This window comes from Hydra viridissima, unplaced genomic scaffold (genome assembly GCF_058129835.1).
Source record: "Hydra viridissima isolate aposymbiotic clone 2 unplaced genomic scaffold, HvirCarnegie_v1 scaffold_53, whole genome shotgun sequence".
Lineage (NCBI taxonomy): Eukaryota > Metazoa > Cnidaria > Hydrozoa > Anthoathecata > Hydridae > Hydra > Hydra viridissima.
Window position 1 is genome coordinate 43,436 of NW_028324338.1, and position 17,355 is coordinate 60,790.

A 17,355-nucleotide genomic window follows, 5' to 3' on the forward strand; every position below is an offset into this window, starting at 1 on the left:
ACGTTTGCTCAACTTTCTCGGTCTTTGGCGCCCAGAGAAAGCTTGAGGAAGGATAAAAAATGGCGAGGTTTCGGTACTGCGTTTTCTGTTTTTCTTATTTGTTTTTGTTTGTTTGCTTGTTTGTTTGTTTGTTTGTTTGTTAATTTTTTTAATTTTTTTTTTTTGTTTGTTTGTTTCGTTCGTTTGTTTGTTTGTTTGTTTCGTTTGCTTCGTTTGTTTTGTGATGTTTTGTTTTCCCTTCTTGATGGCACAAAACAGAAGCAAACAAGACTTTCGGTTATATTCGGTTATATTCGGTTCAATAAAAGTTTGTTGGTTTCTGCACAACAACAACAACAACCACAACAACAAAAGTCCCTCTGTCCCTCAAAAGCAGTTTCTCCTCTGTCCTAAAGAAGAGCCTCTTTGTAATCGATCTTGTCTGAATGCAGCTCTCCTTTTGCCTACAGGTTTTTATTCCAACCCTTTTGTTGTTGTTAGTGCCATGTTGTTGTTATTGTTATACTCTGTAAAAGCAGTTGTTGCTGTTGTACTTGTTTGTTGTTTCTAAAGACACTGTTGTTGCTGCTGTTAGCGCTGTTAGTAATCACCCACTTGGCTTGTATTTTTGTTTCTTGTTTTTGTTTTTTGTTTTATTTATAAACACTCTCTGAGTAAGTGATGCTGTTGCTGTTGTTGTTGTTACAGTTGCAATGAGTGTTTGTTAATGTTCCCCCACTTGGCTTGTACTTTTGTTTTCTGTTTTGTTTTGTTTTTTTTTTGTTTTTGTTTTTTTTTTCTCAACACTCTCTGAGTAAGTGATGCTGTTGCTGTAGTCGTTGTTATAGTTGCAATGAGTGTTTGTTAATGTTCACCAACTTGGCTTGTTTATAATCTATTTTATTTTATCAACACTCTCTGAGTCAGTGATGGTGTTGCTGTTGCTGTTGTCGTTATTATGCTTGCAATGGGAGTTGTTACTGTTCACCCACTTTGCTTGTTTTGTTTTTATTTCTTTATTTTATCAACACCCTTTGAGCCAGTGATGCTGTTGCTGTTGTTGTTGTTATAGTTGCAATGAGTGTTGTTAATGTTCACCCACTTTGCTTGTGTTTTTGTTTTTGTTTATCAACACCCTTTGTGTCAGTGATGCTGTTGCTGTTGTTCTTATTACAGTTGCAATGAGTGTTTGTTAATGTTCACCAACTTGGCTTGTTTATAATCTATTTTGTTTTATCAACACTCTCTGAGTCAGTGATGCTGATGCTGTTGTTGTTATTGTGCTTGCAATAAGTGTTGCTAATGTTCACCCACTTTGCTTGTTTTGTTTGTGCTTTTGTTTTTGTTTATCAACACCCTTTGAGTCACTGATGCTGTTGCTGTTGGTGTTATTATAGTTGCAATGAGTGTTAATGTTCACCCACTTTGCTTGCTTTGTTTGTTTGTTGCTTTTTTTTTTTATCAACACCCTGCGAGTTAGTGATGCTGTTGCTGCTTTTGTCATTTTACTTGTATTTATAGTTGTTACTGTTCAGCCACTTTGCTTGTTTTTTAATCTGTTTTATTTTATCACCACTCTCTGAGTCAGTGATGATGTTGCTGATGCTGTTGTTGTTATTTTACTTGCAATGATAGCTGTTACTGTTCAGCCACTTTGCTTGTTTTGTTTGTTTGTTTGTTTGTTTTTTTTATCAATATCCTCTGAGTAAGTGATGCTGTTGCTGTTGTTGTTGTTATAGTTGCAATGAGTGTTTGTTAATGTTCCCCCCCTTGGCTTGTACTTCTGTTTTCTGTTTTGTTTTGTTTTTGTTTTTTTTGTTGTTTTTTTTCTCAACACTCTCTGAGTAAGTGATGCTGTTGCTGTAGTCGTTGTTATAGTTGCAATGAGTGTTTGTTAATGTTCACAAACTTGGCATGTTTATAATCTATTTTATTTTATCAACACTCTCTGAGTCAGTGATGCTGATGCTGTTGTTGTTATTATGCTTGCAATAAGTGTTGTTAATGTTCACCCACTCTGCTTGTTTTGTTTGTGCCTTTGTTTTTGTTTATCAACACCCTTTGAGTCACTGATGCTGTTGCTGTTGGTGTTATTATAGTTGCAATGAGTGTTAATGTTCACCCACTTTGCTTGCTTTATTTGTTTGTTGCTTTTTTTTTTATCAACACCCTGCGAGTTAGTGATGCTGTTGCTGCTTTTGTCATTTTACTTGTATTTATAGTTGTTACTGTTTAGCCACTTTGCTTGTTTTTTAATCTGTTTTATTTTATCACCACTCTCTGAGTCAGTGATGATGTTGCTGATGCTGTTGTTGTTATTTTACTTGCAATGATAGCTGTTACTGTTCAGCCACTTTGCTTGTTTTTTTTTTGTTTTTGTTTTGTTTGTTTGTTTGTTTGTTTTTTTATATATCCTCTGAGTTAGTGATGCTGTTGTTGTTATTATGCTTTCAATGAGAGCTGTTACTGTTCACCCACTTTGTTTGTTTATAATCTGTTTTATTTTATCAACACTCTCTGAGTCAGTGATGCTGATGCTGATGCTGTTGTTGTTATTATGCTTGCAGTGAGAGTTGTTACTGTTCACCCACTTTGCTTGCTTATTGTCTATTTTATTTTGTCAACACTCTCTGAGTCAGTGAGCTGATGCTGATGCTGTTGTTGTTATTATGCTTGCAATGAGAGTTGTTACTGTTCACCCAATTTGCTTGTTTTGTTTTTTTATTTGTTTTTTTGTTTGTTTTTGTTTTGCTTGTTTTTTTTTATCAATACCCTCTGAGTCAGTGATGCTGTTGCTGTTGTTGTTGTTGTTGTTATAGTTGCAATGAGTGTTTGTTAATGTTCCCCCACTTGGCTTGTACTTTTGTTTTCTTTTTTGTTATGTCAACACTCTCTGAGTCAGTGATGCTGATGCTGTTGTTATTATGCTTGCAATGAGAGTTGTTACTGTTGTAGTTATGTCTGTCATTTGTCCTTGTTAGCAAGTTCTATTTGCCCTCTCTTGCCTTTTTTCAACACAGTTTCTTTCTTTGAGTCATATGGTTGCGAGATCCTCTCAAACTCCATCTCTTTATTTATTTGTTTCTTTTTTTTTTTTTTTTTTCTCATTCTCCTTCTCATAATAGCAATCACTGCTGCCACCATGCATGTAATGCTAGTTGCTCTCATTCTTTTTCATTTGCTAGTGGAAACTTTGTTTCTTCTTGTTGCTCTCTTTTCTTTCTTTTTTCTCTTTTGCAGAGGATTCGAAAAAACACAGCTCTTCCCTGCAGTTGTAAACATTCCAGGATTCCAGGATGCAGGCAGAAGAAAAACACTCTCACTAACTGTCTTCTTTTTTTTAGCATAAACCGTTGCAAACAAACACCTGAACATGTCTTCTTCACAAGAAAACAACACTGTTGTTGCCCCTTCTCCGAACTCTAAAGCGAAAAAAAAGAAAAGAAGGCAGTCACAAGAACAGAGAGACTTAAAGCTCAAAAACAAAGTCAGGGCCGCATTAGTTGCAGCGTGTGGCTCCGTAAACAGGGTTGTACCTTTCTATGGTACCAAGAAGAGGTACGCTGTTAGCTGTCCGATGCCTTTGTGCAAACATTCCTCCACAAGCATTAAAAGACACTTGACTAAAAAAGATCATTCTTGGACTTTGGATGAAGCTTCCATCTTTTACTCTGCAATGGTCAGGAAGTTTCAGCATGCTCGTCTCGAACGCAAGTCCGGCTGTCCAAAACCTTACCCCTGTTTGCAATGTTGGAAGTATTACGACCGACTGGACATACACTTGAAAGAGACTCATTTCTACGATTCCAAGACGATCAAACAAAAGATTGCAGAGGCAAAGCGATACGACAACGACAAGCTCTATGTCCCTCAATTTATTCGACCTGCCTTCTTTGGTATTAAGCCAGTAGCTGAACAAGCGTCTGCATCAGGCTCTGCATCCTCTGCTCCTGGGCCTTCCTCCTCTTTTTCTTCTCCGGTTCTTTCCTCTGATCCTCTTTTAAGCTTGCCCTCATCAGTTGCTGGTTCGTCCGAGGCTCCTTCTGCAAACCACTGCACCTCTGTAGAAAACAAAGAGCTGAACACCGAATCCGTCCTAGACTCTGATTTTAATTCCTTAAAGCACTTGGTTTCCAACTCCTCCGTCTTGACAGAAGATAAGAGACTCTTGTTTCAGCTGGACAAAGATGCTTTTCACTTTTATTACCAGTCAGCAGATGAGCTCTTCAGAGATTTTGAAAAGTGGCTTGTGGTAGCCAACAACAACACTTTGTCACAAGCAAAGATCTACAAAAATGCAGTTGTTGAAATATTGACATGTTGTGACAGCACGCTGACGCTGCACCCGAACGCTCTCACCAATTCCAACGTTTTGGAGGATAGATACTTTTCCATGCACTTTAAAAACATTCAGCTCAATTCCAAGCTGAGTGAACTTGACCAAACAAAAGCCATGTCTTGTCACACGTTGTACAACCGCCTTGTCTACCTTTGTCTCCTGTTTCGTTTCAGTGAAGCCAGGAATGTCTATTTCGGACTTTCTCATGAGGCCATCCGACGTTTGCGCTGCAAGGTGGAGGAGTTACAAAAAGTGCTGAGGCCCTTTCGTTCTTTGAGGAGGAGCCTTGTGAAAAGCAAAAAATGCATCAACATCATCAATGTCAGTTTGCTGAACGAATATGGCAAGTCTGCATACGTAAGACAGTTAGTGGAATCGATTAGAAAGCCGTCTCTTACACCGACTAGAGACAATGCTGTGTCTCTACGAAACCATCTTCTGCTCTCTGTCACTGTAATTAACAGTTTAAGAAAATCTAACATTGCTCTTTTAAACATTAGAGACTACATGGCTGCTGAGAAGAGTGAGTGTGGATATTGCATTGTGCAAGAGCGCTACAAAACAGCATACAAGTACGGAGCCAAAAACATTCTAGTGCCGAACGACTTGAAAGTGTTGATCGATATTTATTTGCTGAGATACAGAGACCTTCTTGTCAACGACTCTCACTACATGGCTGCAGACACCAAGACTGTTTTGGAGTTGAGCGACTGCTACAGGCCCCTTTTTCCATCGATGAGACCCAACAAAGACGAATGTGTGACACTCGGTGCAACTAGAGTGCCTGTTTACCAGATGGGTTCCTCTGCTATCTCCTCTTGCCTGACGTCCTGCTTCAGAAAAAGCCAAGTAAACATTCCCATGAAGCGTCTTACTCCCACTTGCATTCGCGGTTCGATAGCCACTTACTTTGCCAACAACAGCAAAGAAGATCGCGAGCGGTTTGCTACACTCTACATGAAGCACAGCAGGAACACAATGGATAGCTTTTATGTGTCCCAGTGGAACGCTGCAGAGGAGTTGCGCTTTGCCCTGGGCATCGGACAGTCCTTCGGAGTCATAGAGTCTTTGACTGTTGAAAAGTCTGAGAGACCACCAAAGAAGGAGAAGGATGTGATGGACTGGCTCCAAACTAATGCAGAGGAGTACGGTTTTCATGAGGTTGAGGACATCTTTGAGGAAGATTTAGACTCCGGTTCTGACTCTGAAGAATGTGCTGCTACTTTCAGCTGTACCACAGTGGTTCCGTTTTCTCCAGCTGTAGAAAACAATGTTCCTTTAGAGGATAGCAACGACCATGCCGTAGATTTCTTGTGTGAACCTACCTCAACTCCTGTTTCGTCTGTTCCATCTGAACAAACAATCGCTGGTCCAGTTCTTGAACTATCCCCTGCTCTTGCACAACTAGTTCCTAACGAACAAGCTGTTTGTATGGATGTAGATCAGACTCTAGCTGTTCCTGTTGGCACAGCTTGTTCTCCTCTTGCATTAACATTATTTCCTGATGAACCGGATTTTATTGAACACCATGCAAAACTTTCTCCAGTTTACTTTAATGAGCAAGTGGTTGCCAAACCTGTTTCTGCTTCTCCTTCTCAGCAAGTCGCTTTCTGTCCTTCAAAAGAGGTCTTTTCTGTTCCTCTGACTCCTAGCCTTGTTGCTTTTCAGCAAACATTGGCCAAACCCAGTTTGTTTCTTTCATCTGATCCAGTTTCAGCTGTTCCTGTCCAACAGGCTGGTACTGTTCTTGCAAAGCAGCTCTCACCTTATGCTGTTCAATCTGTTGGTAGCCTATTTAGCCAAAGTCTTGCCTCTACATCCAGAGGTAAATTCTTTTTGATTTTTGATTTTTGATTTTTATGCAAATCTCAACACGCTTTCAAAAAATGAAAATGCCCAAATCAACTCCTTGCCCTATTGTTATTGTTAGAGCTGTAAAAAAAACAAAACAAAACAAAAAAACAACACAGAAGTGTGTATGTATTTGTTGCAGGACTAATTCTGTGATTGCTTAAATGTTTATACAAGTGAATGATACTAAAACTGATTATGTTTTAGAAGTAAAAGATCCAAGAAGAAAAAAAATCAAGTTGGAAATGCCATCTTTCACTCAAGAACTCATCGGTAATGTAAAACCTAATTTATACAAAGATATATAAACACAAACCTCTTCTTGCACAATTTCAGATGGTTAACTGTTAACAAAAACTAGCCATCATTGCTAAGTGCACTTTTAGAAAGTTGTGTCTACCCGATTTCTAATGATGAAGTTAGAAACATCACCGTTAGAAATCATGCACAGCTTGTTATCATCTCTAACACTTAGAAACTGTTGATGGTTTTTATGAATTAGAAAAATGAACATGGTTTTATTTTATTTCAGGATCAACTCAGCCAAGAACAAAGGAAAACAAAGCAGAAGTTAGCCAATGCCATTTAGGTAATCTTTCAAAAACCAGTTATTGCTATCAGTGCAAACAATAAGGTCAACAAAAAAAAAATAAATAAAAAAACAGAATAAATCTTGTCTTACTTCAGAACCAAATGAATATTTGATTTAATCACTTTGTGTTATGACTTGAGTTTGTAAAATTTTAGATGAAATAGTTGAAGAGCTGAATGCTTGCCCTGGCCACAACGAATGGTTCAACACCAGAAGTTTTCCACGATGTGCAGCTTTGGTGTTGGCATACATCTTGCAAGACGTGTTTACAGATGTAAGCTCAAGTTGCTCGTACAAAGATTACCTTGGCATCTTGGCAAATCATAGCAGTGACAAGCTCATTCATGTCTTGCAAAAGTACTCCTACCAAAGCCATATTAAAGACAAAATTAAAAACATGAAGCTAAAAATTCAAAAAGAGGGTAGTTTAGAAAAGTTTGTTCAATATGGCAATATCGTGAAACCATTTATGTAGTTTAGATAAGTTTGTTCAGTTTGGCAATAAAGATGGGCCTTTTGTGTAGTTTGTTTTATCTATGCTTTTGCAAATATTTTTATCTGTTTCGCTAAAGACATAATAAACAAGAAGTTCTGTTAAACTGTTCTCACATTTCTTATTTAAAGATAGTTCAAACTTTTTTTTATCTTTAAAAAAAAAAAAAAGAAGTCGTTTTGTTATTCTGTGAAAACTTTTAATAGAGTTGCATTTAGAATTACTTCTGATGTTTTTAAGAGTTTGTTAAAAAGCAAAATAATATTTCCTGTGATGTTAAACTGCATAAGTGAAATTTAAAAAAGGAAAACTGCTCCAACCATTTTTCGGAAAAAGAAATCAAAAAGTTCCTTATTTTAAAAGATCTAGACATCCATTTCTTCTTCAGCAAAATAGCGAGGCTTTTTTATGAACTCTTACTCTCTATTTTTTCATATCTTTACACAAAGGATTTTGTTTAGATCAATGTAAACATACATAGAAGTATATTATGTTTTTTTTTTTTTTTTTGTTTTTATGCAGTCTAACTTTTGTTTCACTTCTATTTTATTTTACGTTTATCTTGTATTTTATCATGCCTTATTGGTTTTTGCGTTTTGTGATGTCAAGCTGCGTAAGCTAAACTTAAAAGGGGAAAACTACGCTAACTTTTCTTTGAAAAAATATTCAAGAAGTACCTTAAACGAAAGAGAAAGCACACGAATCTTGCCATCCAATTCTTCTTCTGCAAAGTAGCGAGGCTTTTTATGTACTTTTGCTCTCTAATTTATCTCTATTTACGCAAAGGGTTTTATTTCAATGTAAACACGTATAAAAGAATACTTTGTTAAAAATAATGTTAAAGGAGTTGCGTAAAAAAAAACGTCTGAATAAAGTTTCTTTACAAAAAAAACAACTAAGAAACAAGCGCGCCTAAGAAAAACCAGATCGCGATTCACTAAGTCAAAAAACGAAAGAAACAAAGTTTAAAAGGTCTTTCTAGACAACAAATTCTATTTTTGGCAATGCAGTTTTTGTATTTATGCAACCTAACTTTTGTTTGACTTCTATTTTATTTTACGTTTACCTTGTATTTTATCTTGCCTTTTTGTGTTTTGTGATGTCAAGCTACATAATCTAAACTTAAAAGAAGGAAACTAGGCTAACTTTTCTAGTAGAATATTATGTTGTTGGTTTTGTATGCAGCCTAACTTTAGTTTCATCTATATTTTATTTTGCGTTTATCTTATATTTTATCTTGTCTTTTTGAGTTTTGTATTTTGTGATGTCAAGCTACATAATTTAAACTTAAAAGAAGAAAACTAGGCTAACTTTTCTTTGAAAAATTGTTCAAAAACTACCTTACACCGATAGAGATAGCTCACGAATTTAAAAAGTTGCATCTATTCATCTTCTTCTTCAGCAAAGTAAAGCTTTTTATGCACTTTTACTCTCTAACTTACCTATATTTGCGTAAAGGATTTTATTTAATTCAATTTAAACATAACTAGTAGAATATTATGTTGTTGGTTTTGTATGCAGCCTAACTTTAGTTTCATCTATATTTTATTTTGCGTTTATCTTATATTTTATCTTGTCTTTTTGAGTTTTATATTTTGTGATGTCAAGCTACATAAGCTAAACTTTAAAGAGGAAATTTACGCTAACCTGTCTTTGAAAAACTATTCAAAAACTACCTTTAACAAAGTAGCGAGGCTTTTTATGCGCTTTTACTCTCTAACATACCTATTTTTGCGCAAAGGATTTTATTTAATTCAATTTAAACATGCCTAGTAGATTATTATGTTGTTGGTTTTTTATGCAGCCTAACTTTAGCTACATCTATTTTTCATTTTACGTTTGTCTTATATTTTATTTTATCTTTTTGTGTTCTGTGATGTCAAGCTACATAAGCTAATGTTAAAAGAGGAAAGCTGCGCTAACCTTTCTTTGAAAAACTATTCGAAATCTATTTTTGAGATAATCTAGATTTAAAAGAGGAACACTACGCTAATTTTGCTTTGAAAAAACTCTCGAAAACTAACTTATTCGATAGAGATAGCACACAAATTTAAAAAATTGTATCTACTCATCCACTTCTTCTACAGCAAAGTACTGAGGCTTTTTATGCACTTTTATTCTCTAACATACCTATATTTGCGCAAAGGATTTTATTTAACTCAATGTAAACATACATAGAAGAGTATTGTTACCCGTTTGTTTTATGCAGCCTAACTTTAGTTTCATCTATACATTATATTGCGTTTACCTTATATTTTATCTTGCCTTTGTTAGTTTTGTGTTTTGTTATGTCAAGCTTCATAATCTAATCTTAAAAGGGGAAAACTGCGCTAACTTTTCTTTGAAAAAGTACTCAAAAAGGACCTAAATCGATATAGATAGCTCACAATTTTAAAAAGTTGCATATAGTCATCTTCTTCTTCAGCAAAGTATCGAGGCTTTTTATGGATTTTTACTCTAACTTTCCTATATTTGCGCAAAGGACATTATTTAATTCAACTTAAACATGCCTAGTAGATTATTATGTTGTTGGTTTTTTATGCAGTCTAAACTTTGTTACATCTATATTTTACGATTAACTTATATTTTATCTTGCCTTTTTGAGCTTTGTGTTCTGTGATGTCAAGCTACATAGTCTAAACATAAAAGAGGAAAACTACGCTAAACTTGCTTTGAAAAACTATTCAAAAACTACCTTTAACAAAGTAGCGAGGCTTTTCATGCACTTTTACTCTCTAACATACCTACATTTGCGCAAAGGATTTTATTTAATTCAATTTAAACATGCCTAGTAGATTATTATGTTGTTGGTTTTTTATGCAGCCTAACTTTAGTTTCATCTATATTATGTTTTAGGTTTATCATATATTTTATCTTTTCTTTTTGAGTTTTGAGTTTTGTGATGCCAAGCAACTTAAGCTAAACTTAAAAGTGGAATGCTACGCTAACCTTTCTTTGAAAATCTATTCATAAACTACCCTAGACAAAAGCTAGATTTAAAAGAGGAAAACTACACTATTTTTACTTTGAAAAAACTTTCGAAAACTACCTTAATCGATAGAGATAGCACACGATTTTAAAAAATTGCATATAGTCATCCACTACTTCTGCAGCAAAGTAGCGAGGCTCTTTATGCACTTTTTCTCACTAGTTTGCTTATATTTACGCAAAGGAATTCATTTAATTCAATCCAAACATATATAGAAGATTATTATGTTACGATTTTTTTTTTCTTTTATGCAGCCTAACATTTATTTCACCTACATTTTATTTTACGATTAACTTTTATATTACTTTTATATTACCTTTCCTTTTAGTGTTTTGTGTTTTGTGATGTCAAGCTACATAAGCCAAACTTTAAAGAGGAAAACTACGCTAAGCTTTCTTTGAAAAACTATTCAAAAACTACCTTAAACAAAGTAGCGAGGCTTTTTATGCACTTTTACTCTCTAACATACCTACATTTGTGCATAGGGTTTTATTAGATTCTAGTAGGTTATTACGTTGTTGTTTTTTTATGCAGTCTAACTTTAGCTTCATCTATATTTTATTTTACGTTTATCTTATATTTTATTTTGTCTTTTTGAATTTTGTGTTTTGTGATGTCAAGCTACATAAGCTAAACTTAAAAGAGGAATCTCTCTAACCTTTCTTTGAAAAGCTGTTCAAAAACTACCTTAGACATAATCTAGATTTTAAAAGAGAAAGACTACGCTATTTTTGCTTTGAAAAATCTTTCGAAAACTACCTTAATCGATAGAGATAGCACAGATTTTAAAAAGTTGTACTAGTCATCCACTTCATTCACAGCAAAGTAGCGAGGCTTTCTATGCGCTTTTACTCTCTAACATACCTATTTTTGCGGCAAAGGATTTATTTAATTCAATTTAAACATGCCTAGTAGATTATTATGTTGTTGGTTTTTTATGCTGCCTAACTTTAGCTACATCTATTTTCATTTTACGTTTGTCTTATATTTTATTTTATCTTTTTGTGTTCTGTGATGTCAAGCTACATAAGCTAATGTTAAAAGAGGAAAGCTGCGCTAACCTTTCTTTGAAAAACTATTCGAAATCTATTTTTGAGATAATCTAGATTTAAAAGAGGAACACTACGCTAATTTTGCTTTGAAAAAACTCTCGAAACTACCTTATTCAATAGAGATAGCACACAAATTTAAAAAATTGTATCTACTCATCCACTTCTTCTTTTTATGGATTTTTACTCTCTTATTTACCCAAATTTGCGCAAAGGACTTTACTTAATTCAACTTAAACATGTCTAGTAGATTATTAAGTTGTTTGTTTTTTATGCAGCCTAACTTTAGTTTCATTTATATTTTATTTTACGTTTATCTGATACTTTATCTTGTCTTTTTTGTGTGTTGTTTTGTCAAGCTACATAAGCTAAACTTAAAAGTGGAAAAGTACGCTAACCTTTCTTTGAAATCTATTCAAAACTGCCTTAGACATAAGCTAGATTTAAAAGAGGAAGACTACGCTATTTATGCTTTTAAAAAACTTTCGAAAAATACCTTAATCCATTGAGGTAGTGCACGAATTTACAAAGTTGTATCTAGTCATCCACTTCTTCTATAGCAAAGTAGCGAGGCTTTTTATGCACTTTTGCGTTCTAATTTATCTCTGTTTACGCATATGGTTTTTGTTTATTCTATGTAATGATATACAAAAGAGTATTTTGTTAAAGATTATGCCTGCAGGAGCTGCGTAAAAAAACTCTGGCGACCTTTCCTTAAGAAAAAAGCAACTGAAAGACATGTGCGCCTAGAAAATTCAAATCGCGATTCACCAAATTAAAAGACGAAAAGAACGACCTTTAAAAGCTCTCACTAGACATTTGTGTTTATGATAGGCAATGCAGTTTTTGATTTTATGCAGCCTAACATTTGTTTCTATCTATATCTTATTTTACGTTTATCTTATACTTTATCTTGCCTTTTTGAGTTTAGTATTTTGTGATGTCATGCTAAATAAACTATATCTTTGCTAATTTTTATTTTGAAAAAATATTCAAAAACTACCTGAATTATAAGCTAGATCTAAAGGAGGAAAACTACGCTAACTTTTCTTTAAAAAAAATATTTAAAAACTACCTTAAACATAAGCTATATCCAAAAGAGGAAAACTATGCTAACTTTTCTTAAAAAAATATTTAAAACTACCTTAAACATAAGCTAGATCTAAAAGAGGAAAACTACGCTAACTTTTCTTTGAAAAAATACTCAAAAACTACCTTAAACATAAGCTAGATCTAAAAGAGGAAAACTACGCTAACTTTTCTTTGAAAAAATACTCAAAAACTACCTTAAACATAAGCTAGATCTAAAAGAGGAAAACTACGCTAACAATTCTTTGAAAAAATATTCGAAAACTACCTTTAAACATGATTTAGATTAATAGATGAAAACTACGCTAACATTTCTTTGAAAAAACATTCAAAAACTACCTTTAAACATGATTTAAATTTAATAGATGAAAACTACGCTAACATTTCTTTGAAAAAACATTCAAAAACTACCTTTAAACATGATTTAAATTTAAAAAAGGAAAACTACGCTAACATTTCTTTGAAAAAATATTCAAAAAGTACCTTAATCGAAAGAGATAGCACACGAAATTAAAAAGTTGCATTTAGTCATCCGTTTCATCTTCATCAAAGTAGCGAGGCGTTTATGCACTTTTTATTCTCTAAGTTATCTCTACTTACGCAAATGCTTTTGTTATTTCAATGTAAAACTTTTCAAAAGAGTATTTTGTTAAAGATTATGCTGCAGGGCTGTGTAAGAAAACTCTGGTGACCTTTCTTTAAGAAAAAGCAACTAAAGTAGATGTGCGCCTAGAAAATCCAAATTGCGATTCACTAAATTAAAAGACATATACAACAAACTTTAAAAGTGAAACTATTTTTACAAGCGTATTTGGTAAAGATGAAATGTTCTTATGACATTTTAACGTTACGAAAGGGATTTTCTTCTGTTCAAATATTTATTACAATTTAAAGTGTTAAATAATGTTACAGAAACGACCTAAAACGCCTGTTGTATTAATTTAAACGAACAAAATAGATAAAAAAAAAGAAAAACTATCATTAAAAAAAAAAAAGTAAAAAAAGAAAAGAAATAGAAGTTGAGGAAAAATAAAATAAGAACTTCTAACAAAGAGCTCTTCTTTTTATTTTTCAGATTTTAGATGCTTAATTCCTTGAATGAAAAGTTGAACTGATGACTCACTACTAAGGTTGTTCCTAGGCCTTCCGTTCTCAAACTAGGCCATTCTGAGAGGCTGTTTGATTAAGTACCGTTGATAGTAGTATCGCACGTAAAGACTTCTAAAACTCTGATTTATTATTAATTCCTGGAATGAAGAGATGACTTCATACTCACTAACGAGGTTGTTCTTAGCCATCCGTTCATAACTAAGCAAAACAGTGAAGTTGTTTGATTAAGTATCACAGTTTGCTGATTTGCACATGCACCATTGCCGAAACTGTGATGCTTGGTTCCTTGATTGGATTGAAGAAGCTCATCACCATGCATTTTACAAGCTGTCCGTTGTTATGTTTTGCAATTCAGTGGTTCTGTTTTGCAATTCATTTTCTGTTTGTTTAAGTATCATCGATGGTGGTGTCGTGCATGCAAACTTTCCGAAACTCTGCGAAACTCTGATGCTTGTTTTTCTTGAATGGAGAGATGAGCTTATACCTTTAGGTGACTTTTAAACTGCAGTAATTAGTGCCTCGAATGGAAAAACGAACTCATTCATTACAGACCAAGGTTGTTCCTGGCCATCCGTTAACATATTAGGCAACAGTACAGCGAAGCTGTTTGTTTTACAAGCTTTTGTCGTTTCGAGAAATCACTACATTAAGCATTCGATGGTGATACACGACTGATGGCCAGGTTCTGATTTTCGAAGAAAAGAAGAGTCGCATCCGACCACCGGTCGGCTTTCGACGCAAAACAGCTGTACACACTCGTCCAACGATCCAGTGACTAACTGTTGCAACGAGAAAGTTAGCTTTATTTGTCGTGCAGATTTGTCCGCTTTGACGTAAAATGCTAGAAATTTGCTGAACGCTCGGTTTGCGCCGCCCAAGAGTCATTCTGTTTCTGCGTTGCCAGCGTCTGTCGGCTAAATACAACTGTAGACTCCGCGCAAGCTTTTTCACCGCAAAAGTTGTACAGAGCCACACCGAAGGCTAAAATCGACTTTAAGGTCGAAGGTTAAATTCGACCCTAGAGGTTTGAAAACGACGTCACGAAATTTTCCAGCCATCATCGAAGAAAATTACGGCGGCCAGAGGCAACTCTTAGTACTAACTCTAACTAATCTTAGTACGTTAAGCATTCCAGTCGAGAGATCAGACGTTTTTTCGTCACCTAAGAGACCGGCCGATGCGTTTGCGACGCTGCGGAAAGAAAGAAGATGGCAAACCACAGGGTTGTTACCGTAACAAACCTCCGTGAGTACCTCCATCTCGAGTGGCTTTTGAAGAAACGTTCGTTTTAAACTCAAAGGGATGGTTGTTAAAGCTCACAAACGCCTGGTTAACGATTTTCTAACGGCAGACACCGTGTTTACAATGGATACAGACCGATTAACTGAGCCCAAAGCGCAAGATCTATCAGAAAACTCTCTAGGTCGATGCAACGAGACGACTAGACACGTGCGTCTAAAGGCATTTTACAATTGAAGGAAGCCCCTCGTGGGCCCTTTAACCTTAACACTAAACTCCTGCTTGTTATCCTCGTCCCCCAGGTTTCCAAACCGTAACCCAACCCCCTCTAATCCTACCCCTTACCCTCTAACTCTCCCCCTCAAAAAACAAAAAACATAAAAAAGCAAACAAAACGAAAAAAAAACTTGCTTCCCTCCTCACTTTTAGCTCTAGGATGCAACACCTTTTTGCCCCCTCCGCTAGAAGGGAGTAGGGAGTAACGAAAGCTTGACATCAAAGTAGCGTTTCGTATGAGATTTGTTTGCCAAAATTTGATGGCGTTTTAAAAAGCCAAGACTTCGTCAGAGGGGGTTTTCTTCTTTTCTCCTAAAGCTATCGATCGATTAAAAAGCTCAAAGCAAAGAAATTCAAACAAAATACAAAAACGGGAAGTTTTAGTTTCTGCCACCACAAGCCAAGCACTAGTTCAAACTGGAGATAATAAAAGGAAATCGAATGATCTCACTTCTCAAAACCACTGAGCTGCCATTGGTCGGCAGTCTCTTGTTTGGAGACCATTGAGCTGCCATTGGTTGGCTGTTTAATCGTTGCGATTGGTCGGCAGTTTTACGTTGGAGACCATTGAGAGATATAAAGGAATTTTTTTTTTGAGCACAACATTAAACGTTAAATCGTTAGATGTTGTTATAAAGGCACCATTAGAATGCGATGTCCTCAAATATTTTCCTCGATATTTTAATAAGTAAACAAAAACAAAACTAAGTCTTGCAACTGGCGAAAACTTTCAATAAGCAAACAAAGCAACAACTTTCCTTTCGAGTTTTTTACATTTTAAACAAAAGACAAACAAAGAAAAAAAAAAACAAAACAAAAACAAAACAAAAACAAAAAAACAAAAACAAAAACAAAACAGAAAAGGGAGAATGAGTGAGTCGACTGATTTCGCTCAACTGTCTTAAACGAGAAGTCATAAACGTTTGCTTGTGCCAGCAAGTTGCAAATTAAGTTGTAAATGAACTGCACCGCAAAAGCTTAACCACAGTTTATTAAGCATATTAAGCCTTTGCTGACATGTTAAGACATTTTAAGCCTTTGCTATTATCATGAGGCTTTGCTCCACGAGCCAAAAAAGTACGCTAGAGTTGACAAACTGCATCGCGGTCGAAAAGTGTAATTACGCCAACACTTTTATCCGTTTTAAGCATTTCGTTTTCGCCACGAACAACACTTAAAGCAGCTCGTTGAGCTTAACGACGTTCGTATTTTTTTTCGAAGCCAAAACTTCGGCTATAAGTAGAATGAAGAGGCACTTCGAAAAACAACAAAGCTGTTCGCAGTCGATAGAAACGAGCGACAACATCTCTGCGAGTCTGGCATCAAGGTAAACAGTTTTTTTTACATTTTCATTTGTAAGTGCCACTTTTGTGTACATTATGTATTCAAAATTTCTTGCTGACGCTAGATTTTTTCGTTTTCAATGAACAACAGTTGCAACCTCTAGTCGTTTGCTAAACAGCTTGCTAGGACAACCAAATCAATCATATGTTGTGAAAATTTCTTTTTGTTCAACTGACTAAGGAAGATCGAGCGAACGCTTTTTTTTTTATACCTTGTTTGTATCATATTGCTATTAAGAAAACAGCGTTGTGTATACTAAACGTGACATAATTGGCAATTATCCGTAACTAAAAATAAGATAGAAATTACAAACTTGATACCATATTTTAATTACTCTAACAAAACTAGACGTCATCGCGTGAGAAAATAAATGTTCATAACACATAACCTATTTTTTTGTTTTTTTTTCTCTTTTTTCTTTTAATCTCTTTCTTTCGTCCAAAAAGCGTTTTGATTTTTGCCTCGCCACAAGCGATGAAATCGATAAAAAAACCTGCTCGGACATTCTCAATTCTCAACAACAAAAGCAATCAAAGTTCTAGCTCTCGAGCACGTGCGCCGACAGGTTGATGAAACCGTTCAAATATGCTCGATCGCTAGAATTTAAAGAAAGAAACAAGCCAGAAACAAACCAAAATAAAAAAAACAAAAACAAAAATGGACATCTTTAGAACGCTTAAATTTTATAAAATATTTTCCTCTGCGTTTTTAACCAGCTAAACTGTCGTAAAGTTTTTTCGGTGCAGTCATTTTAAAAACTAGTTTTCAACTTTTAACGTTTTAGACTTCTCGTTTAAGGCAGTCGAAAGAAATGAGTCGACTCACTCTCTCTCTCCTATTCGGTTTTGTTTTTGTTTATTTGTTTTTTGTTTTTTCTTCGTTTGCCTTCGTTTGCCTTTGTTTGCTTTTGGAAAATGTTGTCGCCATGCGAGACTTAGTTTTTTTTTTTTTTTGCTCAAATTGAGCACAAGTGAGTTTCTAGTCTTGAAAGTGTGCAAAGTGTGG

At 34.9% G+C, this 17,355-nt stretch overlaps 1 protein-coding gene across 2 annotated transcripts; it reads left to right on the forward strand.

The window, feature by feature from the left end:
• LOC149876032 (uncharacterized) lies at positions 1-7,284 on the forward strand. Of its 2 annotated transcripts, XM_090075846.1 has the most exons (5): positions 1-73; positions 3,324-6,143; positions 6,377-6,442; positions 6,702-6,758; positions 6,917-7,284. In XM_090075846.1, exons 2-5 carry the CDS (start codon positions 3,353-3,355, stop codon positions 7,234-7,236), a joined length of 3,234 nt encoding a protein of 1,077 aa, XP_089931972.1. In that variant the 5' UTR covers positions 1-73; positions 3,324-3,352; the 3' UTR covers positions 7,237-7,284. The 2 variants fall into 2 exon arrangements, with proteins under 2 accessions (XP_089931972.1, XP_089931973.1); XM_090075847.1 differs by lacking the exon at positions 1-73 and having other exon boundaries at positions 2,648-6,143.
• The last annotated feature ends 10,071 nt before the right edge of the window (positions 7,285-17,355 follow it).

Bases quoted from the DNA above. Each gene is read 5' to 3' on its own strand.
- LOC149876032 (XM_090075846.1), top strand. From the start codon at position 3,353: ATGTCTTCTTCACAAGAAAACAACACTGTTGTTGCCCCTTCTCCGAAC. The intron at 6,443-6,701 runs GTAATGTAAAAC...ATTTTATTTCAG, and splicing joins TTTCACTCAAGAACTCATCG to GATCAACTCAGCCAAGAACA. The intron at 6,759-6,916 runs GTAATCTTTCAA...GTAAAATTTTAG, and splicing joins AGTTAGCCAATGCCATTTAG to ATGAAATAGTTGAAGAGCTG.